This window comes from Oreochromis aureus, linkage group 3 (assembly GCF_013358895.1).
Source record: "Oreochromis aureus strain Israel breed Guangdong linkage group 3, ZZ_aureus, whole genome shotgun sequence".
Lineage (NCBI taxonomy): Eukaryota > Metazoa > Chordata > Actinopteri > Cichliformes > Cichlidae > Oreochromis > Oreochromis aureus.
In genome coordinates this window covers 87,091,882-87,105,663 of record NC_052944.1, presented here as the reverse complement: position 1 = coordinate 87,105,663, position 13,782 = coordinate 87,091,882, and the positions used below count along the sequence as shown (strand labels likewise).

Genomic DNA, 13,782 nt, shown 5'->3' with positions numbered 1-13,782 from the left:
CTGGTTAACACTCAGCGATCCCTTTTCAGGAAACCCGTTTACTTTTTGCCACTTAACAACATATTTCATACACTCAATTCCCCATTTCTTAACCACACAGTCAAATATTGAGTTTTGTCCCTGGCCACCTGGTGGAGCGCTTGCCGCCGCAGCCGCCTCTCAAGCCGCTAATCCGGCTCCGCTGACTGCCTTACTGGATCTAGATCCCATTTTACTACACGAGGCGTCCCCCGTGAGGTCCTTGCCTTCTACGGATCAAGGAACGAACACCGCCACTCTGCGCACTGTAGTACGCAGAAATGGACTCCGACAGTGTACCCGAACCGCTGTCCCTGTGACGTACTTGGACCGAACACAGGTCTGGGTCGGCTTCTCCCCAACAACGTGTGCGGGCCACTGTCCTTGTGATGGGCCGCACCCAACACAAGCCTGGGGCCTCAAACCACCAGGACCACCACTGTTTCCCAGCGTGAATGAGGTGTGAACCAGACATACTAAACTAAGTAACATGAAAGCATTTAATCAAGACAATACATTAAAGGACAATACACTAAAGAGTAATCCCACAACAACCAGTGCACACAATTTTAATTCAAAGCCAGGAACAATCATCAACCATACAGTTCCATGTGTGCACACTGCCGGCCACAAAGATGCCCTGAAGACAGAAGAGTCAGAGTTAAAATCACTAGCACAAGATTTTAAAAACCTCAAGAAAACTAAGCAAGCTATGTATCAAAAATATTTAAAACAGTCAAAACAATAGTGTATAATAATTGTTGCTTTCCTGGAAAGAGAGAAGAAAAGAACAATTAGATCTGATTCATACATCAGTTTAACAAATATAAAAATATGTGAAGGTTTGTCATAAAATCACATCTGCTTCATAAATATAAACATTTCAAGTCTACACAGTCCATCAGTTAATCAGCTATACTAACTTATTTAGTCTGGAAGAGATCATTTTGTTCAGCTTTCCTCTAACACACCATCAGCTATTACAGCAAATGCAAAAGGACTCAAGTTTGACAAATCTCAAAATGAATCTTGCCATTGGTACATTTACTGCACATGTATAACTTGGGGAACTGTGCTGAACCAGCCTTCAGTAAGGAGGACAAGACACCTACTACACCTGATACATGGGCTTATATAAGCACTTCCCATCTACATACAGTGAACAAAATTTTCCATACTCCAAGGGTTCTAAGAAATCCAATACACTATCTTTGCTCCCTTCACATTAGGAATAATACACTAGTACTGTTCTTTTCCAGAACCTCTTTTTTTCACGCCCAGCAGCATCCAGTGCTTGTGACCAGTTCTTTCATATACCATTACTTCTTTTTTTTGTTTTAATTTTGACTACACATCAAATAATTATCACACAGTGTGATATTTCTGTTAGAACGCTTCAGGCTTTTTTTCTTAAAAAATGACAGAGACAAAGGTGAGCAATGAGACATGTAGGCAAAATATTTAAGGTTTATTTTGCATAAAAGTGGTGTGATAAACAAACATGTTGCTGTTGGCTAGAAATTGGGAAATGTTGAGCTTCCTTTCTGTTATCTGATTGCAGCTGCTTGTGTGGTTTCACCAATGTTCCTAAAAACCAAACTTACTCACGCAGCTTAGAGCGGACCAAAAATATGCAGACAAAAACCTTTAAAGTGTATCTGTTCTTATTATGCTTACACAACATGTTGATGTATTTAAAGCCACACTGAAGATGCTGAATATGGTTTGACAAGTCATATTGAAATAAGTGTGTTTCTCTGATGTAGAAAGATAAAGCTATAAATTATGTTCTGTAAATAGTTGGCAGCTATCTGAGCCTCTCTCTCTTTGCTCCCCTGACACTGAGTGATCTTCCTGTTTTCAGCTCATCAAATTTCCGTTGCTCTTTCAGGTATACGTCTCTGTCATGTCACTTTTGCTGTCATGTCAAATTTTTTCTGCTGCTTGTGCTTTGTAGAAGCCATCTGCTTTCTTTCACTCCCCCAGATCCTCAACCTCTAGTATGTCATTCATTGCTATCTGGTAATTCTTTTTTTGTTTTCTCCCACTGGTAGTAAACAGATGTTTTGGTTGTATGTTCTCGCTGGATTAACCCTGTGCTAGCCACCTCCTTCATGAATTAATATGCATTAATGTGCAAAGTGTCATGAACATTGATCAACAACCACTGATTAAGGACCATTGATCATTGATCAAATATTGTTGATCAAAGGCCATGAGTACCATTCAGAGAGAGTTAGGGAATGGCTGCAATCACAGCATTGTAAGATGGTGAATCCTTGAATCAGAGATGGTCTTTCCCTTCTTCTGGAAGTTTTCATTTGGAATCATAATTCAGACGCTCGCTACGGGAAAGGGCAGAGCAGACTGTACCTGCTGTGAAGACTCAGGTCTTTTGGAGTGAAGGGCCCACTCCTGAAGACATTCTATGACTCTGTAGTATGTATGTATCTTTTAAGGTGTGGTCTGCTGGGGTGGCAACATCTCTGCCGGGGACAGGAAGAGACTGAACAGGTTGATCAGAAGGGCCAGCTCTGTTCTAGGATGCCCTCTGGACCCAGTGGAGGTGGTGAGTGACAGGAGAATGGTGATTAAGCTGTCATCCCTGATGGACAACATCTCCCACCCCATGCAGGAGACTCTGACAGCACTGATCAGCTCCTTCAGTGGCTGCGGCACCCACGATGTGGGACGGAGAGATTTCACAGGTCTATACTCCCCACTGCTGTCAGACTCCACAACAAAGACTCCAACTGATCAAACACACACACATCCACACATGTGCAATAGCAATAACACTAAGTGCAATACTCTTTTTCTGACAAAGTTGTATTTTTACTCAGTTGTATACAGCATTTGTATTCTATTTTTATCCTATTGTATATTTTATTTTATTTATTCTACAGGGTGGGCCATTTATATGGATACACCATAATAACATGGGAATGGTTGGTGATATTAAAGTCCTGTTTGTGGGACATTAGTATATGCGAGGGGGCAAACTCCTCAAGATGGGTGGTGACCATGGTGGCCATTTAGAAGTCGGCCATCTTGGATACAACTTTTGTTTTTTCAATAGGAAGAGGGCCATGTGACACATCAAACTTATTGTTAATGTCACAAGAAAAACAATGGTGTGCCTGGTTTCAACGTAACTTTATTCTTTCATGAGTTATTTACAAGTTTCTGACCACTTATAAAATGTGTTCAATGTGCTGCCCATTGTGTTGGATTGTCAATGCAACCCTCTTCTCCCACTCTTCACACACTGATAGCAACACCGCAGGAGAAATGCCAGCACAGGCATCCAGTATCCGTAGTTTCAGGTGCTGCACATCTCATATCTTCACACCATAGACAACTGCCTTCAGATGATCCCAAAGATAAAAGTCTAAGGGGGTCAGATCGGGAGACCTTGGGAGCCATTCAACTGGCCCACGACGACCAATCCACTTTCCAGGAAACTGTTCATCTAGGAATGCTCGGACCTGGCACCCATAATGTGGTGGTGCACCATCTTGCTGGAAAAACTCAGGGAACGTTCCAGCTTCAGTGCATAAAGAGGGAAACGCATCATCATGTAGCAATTTCAAATATCCAGTGGCCTTGAGGTTTCCATTGATGAAGAATGGACCCACTATCGTTGTACCCCATATACCACACCAAACCATCACTTTTGTTGTTCCAACAGTCTTAGAGGGATCCATCCAATGTGGGTTAGTGTCAGACCAATAGCGGTGGTTTTGTTTGTTAACTTCACCATTCACATAAAAGTTTGCCTCATCACTGAACAAAATCTTCTGCGTGAACTGAGGGTCCTGTTCCAATTTTTGTTTGGCTCATTCTGCAAATTCTGTGCGCCAATCTGGGTCATCCTCGTTGAGATGCTGCAGTAGCTGGAGTTTGTAAGGGTGCCATTTGTGAGTAGCTAATATCCGCCAAGGATGTTCGACTAATGCCACTCTCCAGTGACATGCGGTGAGTGCTACGCTGTGGGCTCTTGCTGAATGAAGCTAGGACAGCCACTGATGTTTCTTCATTAGTGACAGTTTTCTTGCGTCCACATTTTGGCAAATCCAACACTGAACCAGTTTCACGAAACTTAGCAAGCAGTTTGCTAACTGTAGCATGGGAGATGGGTGGTCTCGTAGGGTGTCTTGCATTGAAATCTGCTGCAATGACCCGGTTACTGCGTTCACCAGATATCAACACAATTTCGATCCGCTCCTCACGTGTTAACCTCTTCGACATGTCAATGGCTGTGAACAAAGAGAAACTTGTAAATAACTCATGAAAGACTAAAGTTACATTGAAACCAAGCACACCATTGTTTTTCTTGTGACATTACCAATAAGTTTGATGTGTCACATGGCCCTCTTCCTATTGAAAAAACCAAAGTTTTATCCAAGATTGTAGACTTCTAAATGGCCACCATGGTCACCACCCATCTTGAGGAGTTTGCCCCCTCACATATACTAATGTGCCACAAACAGGACTTTAATATCACCAACCATTCCCATGTTATTATGGTGTATCCATATAAATGGCCCACCCTGTACTGTATATAGTATTTTATTTTATTCTATTCTGTATAGTTGTGTACAGTATTTTATTCTTATTGTATTCTATTTTTTTGCTATATAACTTTTGCACTATCCACTTCCTGCTGTGACAAAACAAATTTCCCATGTTTGGGACTAATAAAGGTTATCTTGTGGTGGACCACTGGAGGGCTCCACTCACACCCAGTTCTCAGGAAGTGTTGTTGCTATGTTTTGGAGGGAAAAGTGTTCAGTTCTGTGGTGATGAGTAATAAACGAGGAGTGTTAATCGAGAGCTCTCGTGTCGTCTGTGTTTACCTCCACATTGGTGACCCCTGACTCGAACATGCTGCAGTCCGATGGTAGCACCATCACCGTGGCACTGGATGCATCAGCAGCCGCCAGCCCTCTGCCTCCGGCTGCAGCTGCGTTTGCTGTGACGCTCGAGCTGCGGGACTTTTGGCTTCACGATCCCCCGTCGTGGTTCGTGCACGTGGAGGCTCAGTTCGTCCTTCGTGGCATCTCAGCTGACGACACGAAATATCACCAGGTGGTGGCCTCTCTTGACCCGCTAGCCACCCATCGTGCATTCACTCTCCTCCGGGACCCACCCGCCTGAGGGAAGTACGCCGCCCTTAAGGAGCTGCTTCTTCGGCACTATGCCCTCTCCGACGCAGAGCGAGTCGAGAAGCTCCTCTCCCTCTCAGGCCTGGGTGGCGGTACGGCTCTCGAACTGATGGAGCGCATGCTGTCCTTTCTCGGTCCGGACGACGGGGGGTTCCTGTTCGCCCACATCTTTCTCCGACAGCTGCCGGCGGGCGTGAGAGCCGGCCTCGCCAACTCTCCGCTTCTGGGCACGAAGGATTATCGCTCCCTGGCTGAGGACGCGGATCGTATTCTCTTGGCTACCCGCGTTTTCCACGATCACGACCTAGTTCCAGCCTCGCCTCGCCTTCTACTTCCCCGCTGACCTGCCCCGACGTGTCCGCTCCTTCACTGGTGGCAAAGGTCGCGGCATAGCGACACCGCGGACGGGACCTCTGTTTCTACCATCAGCGTTTTGGCCCCAGAGCACGCCGCTGCTTGCTGCCTTGTGCTTTTCTGACTCTGGGACACGGGCCCCGACAGCGCGCTGTAGCGGCCGGGACCACTGGCGACAAAGAAAAACTGCTCTTCATAGAAGACTCGCACTCCGGGAGACGTTTCCTGGTCGACTCCGGCTCCCAGAAGAGCCTCCTTCCCCTGTCCAGCGCCGACAGTTTAGCAGCGGGCTGCGGACCGCAGCTTATTGCGGCTAATGGCTCTCCCATCGCAATGTTCGGGGAAAGGTTCGTGACTGTTTGTTTTCATGGTCGGGATTTCCAATGGACCTTTATTGTTGCCGCTAGCTCTGTACCTATTTTGGGCGCTGATTTTCTTTGTGCCCACGGACTGCTGGTCGATGTCACTAACAGACGCTTAATCGATGCCCAGCCTTTTTCTTCAGTACCCTGTTTCACTCGCACCATCGAGCCCCTGAATCGGGCTAATTTGGTGACTTCTGGGAATGTTTTTCAGCGTTTGCTCTCTGAGTTCCCTTCACTGACTGTTCCTAATTTCTCAAACACGGCAATGAAGCACGGGGTTGAACATTATATTCCGACGGTCAGTCCCCCGGTGTTCGCACGCGCGCGCCGCCTCGACCCCGGAAAACTCTCTGTCGCTCGGGAAGAGTTTGCCGCTATGGAGCGCCTCGGCATTGTGCAGCGCTCGAATAGTGCCTGGGCCTCTCCGCTACACATGGTGCCCAAGTCCGATGGTCGGTGGCGGCCGTGTGGGGATTTTCGCTGTTTGAATAATGTCACGGAGAACGACCGTTACCCCATTCCCCACATACAGGATTTTTCCGCCCACCTCGCCGGCACCTCGATTTTTTCTAAAATTGACTTGGTGCGGGGGTATCACCAGGTTCCCGTGCGCGCCGAAGATGTCCCAAAAACTGCCACTATTACCCCTTTCGGTCTGTTTGAATTTTTACGCATGCCGTTCGGACTGAATGGCGCCGCCCAGACTTTTCAGCGGTTGATGGACTCTGTCTTGCGCGGGCTGCCTTTCGTCTTCGTGTACCTTGACGATATATTGGTGGCCAGCTGTTCTGAGAGTCAGCACGCGTCACATTTGCGTCAGGTTTTCCAGCGCTTGGCGGCACACGGCCTGATCGTCAACCCCTCCAAGTGCCAGTTCGGCTTGCCGGTTCTGGATTTCTTGGGCAACCGCATTTCCGCTGACGGTGTGGTTCCGTTGCCGGACAAGGTCCGGGCCGTTTCGGCTTTCCCGCGTCCCGCGTCCGTTAAAGCGCTGCAGGAGTTCTTGGGGATGGTCAATTTCTACAAGCGCTTTCTCCGCAGAGCTGCGCACCTGCTGCAGCCTCTCTGTGCTGCCTTGAAGGGTAAAACTGCTAAGGACCCGATTGATTGGCTCCCTGAATGCATCCAGGCATTTTCTGAGGCCAAGGCCGCGCTGGCAAACGCCGCCCTGCTGGCCCACCCGTTTCCGTCGGCGGAGATTGCGTTGACCAGCGACGCGTCAGACGTGGCGGTGGGCGCAGTGCTGGAGCAGCGGGTCTCCGGTGTCTGGCAACCGCTTGCCTTTTTCAGTCGCACGCTTAGGGACAGTGAGCGCAAATATAGCGTTTTTGACAGGGAGTTGCTGGCCCTGCACCTCGCGACCCGGCATTTTCGTTTTTTTCTCGAGGGTCGGAGTTTCACCGCGTACGTCGATCATAAACCCTTGACATTCATGATGTCCAAGGTCTCTGACCCGTGGAGCGGGCGCCAGCAGTGCCAGCTGGCAGCCATTTCCGAGTTCACAACTGACATTCAGCACGTGGCTGGTAAGTCCAACTGCGTGGCTGACTGTCTATCCCACGCGCTGGTTTCTCCCGTTTATGTTGGCATAGACTTTGACGCTATGGCCGCTGACCAACGGGCGGACCCGGACGTCCTTGCCCTTCTTTCTGAGCAAACGGGCCTTGTACTGGAGGACAGACCCGTGTGGAACGGCAGGCCTAGCCTGCTTTGTGACGTTTCCACCGGCCGAACACGCCCTGTAGTTCCACTTTCGTAGCGTCGTCGCGTTTTCAACTCCGTACACGCCCTCTCTCATCCGGGCGTCCGGGCCTTGGTCAAGCTGGTCAGCTCTAGGTTCGTTTGGCCGGGCCTTCGTAAATCGATGAAAGACTGGGCAGCAGCGTGCATCCCATGCCAACGTGCTAAGATCCATAGGTACACACAGGCGCCCCTCGAATCCTTCCGCGTTCCAGGGAGGCGTTTTGATCATGTACATGTGGATCTGGTTGGTCCCCTGCCGCAGTCACAAGGTTTCACGCACCTTTTGACTGTGGTGGACCACACAACCCGCTGGCCTGAGGCAGTGCCTCTGGCGTCCACTACAGCAGCAGCAGTGGCCAGGGCATTTTTGTCAACATGGGTTTTGCGTTTCGGTCCCCCCGCCGACATCACCTCAGACAGGGGCCCCCAGTTCGTTTCCGAGCTTTGGTCTGCCATGGCTGACGGCCTGGGCATCAAGGTCCACCGAACCACTGCGTACCACCCGCAGGCCAATGGGATGTGCGAGCGTTTCCACCGGTCGCTTAAGGCCGCGTTCCGTGCTTCTCTCACAGATGGTTGACCGCCTTCCATGGGTTTTACTGGGGTTGCGCTGCACGGTTAAAGAAGACCTCGGGGTTTCCCCGGCTGAACTTGTCCTCGGTCAGCCCCTCCGGGTCCCCAGGGAATTCTTGCCCGAAAGCCCACCCCCGTGCTTCGCTCCCTCTGTGCTGTCTCTCCGTCCCCCGAGAGACTCATTTTCTCTTCCTGGCCCAGTGCACCATTGTCTGCCCGACACCTTTGTTCTGAGGTCGTTGGACTCTTCGCAGTTTGTTTTCGTCAGGCATGACGCTCATAGGCCTCCGCTGCGTCCACTGTATGACAGCCCCTTTAGGGTTATTCAACCGGGCCGGAAGCATTTCCTTTTGGACTTTGGGGGTCGTCAGGAGACTGTTTCTATTGACAGACTTAAACCGGCACATGTGCTGCAGGATGATCAGTTGGTGCCGGCTCAGGCCCACCTGGCAGGGCCCGAGCTATCTTCAGCTTCTCCTGGCCGCCCATGCCAGCCTGGTTTTCAGGCTCGTTTCCCCTCAGCCAGCTCTCCACCTCCCCAGTTCAGCCGTTCTGGACGTTTGATTAAAGCAAGGGTTCTGGACTAGGGGATGACCCTACTGGGTGTTCGGGGGGGGGGCATGTGTGGTGGACCACTGCTGGAGGGCTCCACTCACACCCAGTTCTCATGTTTATGTTTTGGAGGGAAAAGTGTTCAGTTCTGTGGTGATGAGTAATAAACGAGGAGTGTTAATCGAGAGCTCTCGTGTCGTCTGTGTTTACCTCCACAATCTTATCTTATTCAATAAAGCCTGCAGACAAACTGAGCGGTAGCAAACATCCTTTAATAAAGGATGGCTTGTCCAAATGTGCTTTACAGCTCTCAAATGACCTGAAGACAAAGATTGTTCACCATCATGGTTTAGGGGAAGGATACAGAAAGCTGTCTCACAGATTTAAGCTGTCTGTTTCCACAGTTAGGAACATATTGAGAAAATGGAAGACCATAGGCTCAGTTCAAGTTAAGTCTCGAAGTGGCAGACCAAGAAAAATCTCGGATAGACAGAAGCGACGAATGGTGAGAACAGTCAGTCAACCCACAGACCAGCACCAAAGACCTACAACATCATCTTGCAGCAGATGGAGTCACTGTGCATCATTGAACCATTCAGCACATTTTACACAAGGAGATGCTGTATGTGAGAGTGATGCAGAGGAAGCCTTTTCTCTGCCCACAGCACAAACAGAGCCGCTTGAGGTTTGCTAAAGCACATTTTGACAAGCCAGCTTCATTCTGGAATAAGGTGCTGTGGACTGATGAAACTAAAATTGAGTTATTTGAGCATAACAAGGGGCATTATGCATGGAGGAAAAAGAACACAGCATTCCAAGAAAAACACCTGCTACCTACAGTAAAATATGGTGGTGGTTCCCTCATGCTGTGGGGCTGTGTGGCCAGTACAGGGACTGGGAATCTTGTCAAAGTTGAGGGACACATGGATTCCACTCAGTATCAGCAGATTCTGGAGACCAATGTCCAGGAATCAGTGACAAAGCTGAAGCTGCGCCAGGGCTGGATCTTTCAACAAGACAACGAGCCAAAACACTGCTCAAAATCCACTAAGGCATTCATTCAGAGGAACAAGTACAATGTTCTGGAATGGCCATCTCAGTCCCCAGACCTGAATATTATTGAAAATCTGTGGTGTGAGCTAAAGAGAGCTGTCCATGCTCGGAAGCCATCAAACCTGAATGAACTAGAGATGTTTTGTAAAGACGAAAGGTCCAAAATACCTTCAACCACAATCCAGACTCTCATTGGAACCTACAGCAAGAGTTTAGAGGCTGTAATTTCTGCAAAAGGCAGATCTACTAAATATTGATTTCATTTCTTTTTTGTGGTGCCCAAATTCATGCACCTGCTTGATTTTGTTTAAATAATTATTGCACACTTTCTGTAAATCCAATAAACTTCATTTCACTTCTCAAATATCACTGTGTGTGCGTCTGGCCGCTATATCTGTGGGGATGGTGTTCACTCTGTGTTGGAGTGTCCTGATGACATCCAGTTTGTGCTTCAGTGTTTGATAAGTGTATGTGTTGGTTTACTGTACAACTTTTGTTCCCTATTGGTGATGGAAATCTCACAGTTTAGGAAGGCTAACCTGTCATATTTTCCATATTCTCCTTGGTAAACCTGATGTGTTGGTCCACAAAGTTCATGTGATCAGTGAATACCTGAAACAATGACTTGGTGGTGTTCGAGGGTAGGGTTTTCCTGTTAGTGTCAACTGTCTATGAATGATACTTGATCTCAGTTTCCTGAAAATAGTGTCATTTGAAGGCTAGCAAACAGTATGTTGTTCCCAGGCATACTGATATGGGAGCCATGTTGTATGTGGTAATGTCCCCGATCTAATAACACCAGGAATGCACAGAGGACACACACAAACTTGGATTCATAGTTATTATTTATTTAAGACAAGAAAATACACTACTGTTCAGGATGACGCAACAGCATGTACAGGAGGAGGTGGATGAGACTCCGCCTCTGACCTTACACAAGTGCTGCGACAAACCAGGAAATAAGCTGTTCCTCTTTCTCGGTAAAGAGAGACACACAGACAATCAGACTGAGTTCAGACCAAACTAGCAGCTTCCTCTGAGTGAGTCCAGCTACAGGAGACAAAAGTGGAAAACTCCAACACTGCTGCTTCAAGCTGCTGACGCTCCACACACTGAATGTGAGTTTGAGCAAAAACACGACTCAAAGGAAGTTTCAGTGAAAGTAGTAGAGGAGGGAGGGGAGCCAGGACTGACTGTACTTCTTGTCTGCTGTTTTCAGCTTCACTCACAGACTCAATGGCTTCCAGATCAGAGGAGGATCTCTGCTGTCTGTTATGTCAGCAGGTCTTCAGAGATCCTGTTATTCTGTCATGTAGTCACAGCTTCTGTGAAGACTGTCTGAAGACATGGTGGGAAAAGAGAACAACACACGAGTGTCCAGTTTGTAAGGAAATATCAGTTTATGATCCACCTTTAAACCGAGCTTTGAAGAACCTGTGTGAGTTGTTCTTACAGGAGAGAGATCAGAGAGCTTCAGAGGCTCTCTGCAGTCTGCACTCTGAGAAACTCAAACTCTTCTGTCTGGACCATCAGCAGCCAGTGTGTCTCGTCTGCAGAGACTCAGAAAAACACACCAATCACAGATTCAGACCCATCGATGAAGTTGCACAACAACACAAGAAAGAACTTCATCAAACTCTGGAGCCCTTAAAGAAGAAGTTAAAGGTTTGTGAAGAAGTTCAAGCGAAGTTTGATCAAACAGCAGAACACATTAAGGTCCAGGCCCGACACACAGAGAGGCAGATTAAGGAGCAGTTTAAGAAGCTTCACCAGTTTCTAGCAGAGGAAGAGGAGGCCAGGCTGGCTGCACTGAGGGAGGAAGAGGAGCAGAAGAGTGGGATGATGAAGGAGAAGATGGAGGCTCTGAGCAGAGAGATAGCACCTCTTTCAGACACAGTCAGAGCCACAGAGGAGGAGCTGAGAGCTGAAGATGTCTCATTCCTGCACAACTTCAAGGCTGCAGTGGAAAGAGTCCAGCGCTGCCCCCTGCTGGATGATCCACAGCTGCCCTCAGGAGCTCTGATAGACCAGGCCAAACACCTGGGCAACCTGACCTTCAACATCTGGAACATAATGAAGGACATGGTCTCCTACACCCCTCTCATTCTGGACCCAAACACTGCTCACCCAGAACTCTTCCTGTCTGAAGATCTGACCAGTGTGAGATATGGAGAAGAGAGGCAGCAGCTTCCTGATAATCCAGAGAGGTTTGATTATTACATTTCTGTCCTGGGCTCTGAGGGCTTTAAGTCAGGGACTCACAGCTGGGATGTCGAGGTTGGAAATAATACAAGCTGGATGCTTGGTGTGGTAGAAGAGTCTATTCGGAGGAAGGGAAACACAGAGTTTGGATTTTGGGGTGTAATGTTCAGTTTAGGTAAATACTCAACACGATCACCATCAGCAGGATTCTATAATCTCTCAGTAAAGAAGAAGCTCCAGAGGATCAGAGTGAATCTGGACTGGAACAGAGGAAAGCTGTCGTTCTCTGATCCTGATACTAACACACACATACACACCTTCACACACACTTTCTTTCACAGGATGTTTCCATTTATTCAAACTGGGGATGATGTCAAGGTGTTGCCGGTGACGATGACGGTGTCAGTGTCAGCGTTAGTGGAGCAGGTCAGTTCAGGATGGTTTTTTTTCTAATGTGCTTTCCTGTCAGTGCTGCATGTAACCAAAACCCCAAATATTTCAAAGATATTCTTGTTTAGCTTTTTGTCCTTTTTAACATTGTGCTCTAAAGCTTCTGTGACTATAGCTTATTCAGTTCAAAATTTTAAGTTTATTTGTAATGTATGACAGCAGTAAGCTACAGCACAAATGGTGGTATAAAATCTGTTTTGGATTGTTTGTTATTTTATATGGGTACATGCTGTATTAATTATTTTTCTGTTCTTTTTGAGTTCCCTGGCCTCCGCTCCAATCTTTCTCGATTTGAGTGAAAGAGGAGGTTGAGGGTGGAGCTGGTTTAAAAGCAGAAGCCAATAAAATGGACTGAACCATGTGTTGCGATCACACAGGGGGGAATGGCGTTCTTCTTAAACACACACACACACACACACACACACACACACACACACACACACACACACACACACTTGTTTAATAGATTACTTCTCTGTGTTCTTGGCTTATTGGTCCCTAATAGTGCTGTCCACCTTTTCACATGGAAATCATTTCACTGTTTCTCACTGAATGACTCCCCAAACTAGATTTGAAATTCTATCAAGTTTCTAATCATTACAAGTGATTCATGTTTCTATTTGATGTTTGTAAATGGAGATGATTTAGTTTGCTGGGATATGGACTGACATGTGTTGAATGGGAGGAGCAGTTTGTTGTTGTCTTCATGTCTGTTTATGACAACAATAAATATATTGTTGAAACAATGATTCATGTTTAACTCCATATATGAAATGTTTCTGATATTTGAATTCTGTTTGATTAAAGTCTTTCTTCATGACACAAATGAGATTTCAGTGTGTTAATAGAACTAAATAAGCTCAGAGTTGAAAGGCTGGAGTATTATGTACGTGCTTCACTGTCAGTATCTTCAAGGGGATTCAAAGTCATGAGATAAACTAGTGTAGAGAAAAATATCTGAGCTTTATTTTGTATCAAAGCAGAGCGTGTCTTCCAGCCGGAGGGTTGAAAAATCATAAATTCAGTGTTATTGTTTGGATTTGAAATATTGCAGGTACATAGAGTGCAGAGAGTTTTCGCAGCATGCTTACACATACACCAGTGATGGCTTTTTATAAGTCTCTGGGTCACAGAGTCCAAACAAGATGTCCTGAACTGGGTCTAAGGATAACATTCGACAATTAAGGCTACAGAGGGTGTGTTTTTGTGTCCATGTTTCTCTTATTTCAGGAAAAGGAACTGATAGGAGGTCGAGGGACTGAATGGACTTGGATCGAACAGGTAAGATTCGCAGCAGACGGCCA

The 13,782-nt window shown here is 47.1% G+C and overlaps 1 protein-coding gene across 1 annotated transcript; it reads left to right on the top strand.

The window, feature by feature from the left end:
- The first annotated feature begins 10,820 nt into the window (after nucleotides 1-10,820).
- LOC120437784 (nuclear factor 7, brain-like) lies at nucleotides 10,821-13,285 on the top strand. Its single transcript, XM_039608339.1, has 2 exons — nucleotides 10,821-10,944; nucleotides 11,046-13,285. The coding sequence occupies exon 2, from the start codon at nucleotides 11,063-11,065 to the stop codon at nucleotides 12,479-12,481; it is 1,419 nt and encodes a 472-aa protein (XP_039464273.1). The 5' UTR covers nucleotides 10,821-10,944; nucleotides 11,046-11,062; the 3' UTR covers nucleotides 12,482-13,285.
- Nucleotides 13,286-13,782: the final 497 nt, after the last annotated feature.

Excerpts from the sequence above, each read along its gene's own strand:
- LOC120437784 (XM_039608339.1), top strand. The coding sequence starts at position 11,063 with ATGGCTTCCAGATCAGAGGAGGATCTCTGCTGTCTGTTATGTCAGCAG.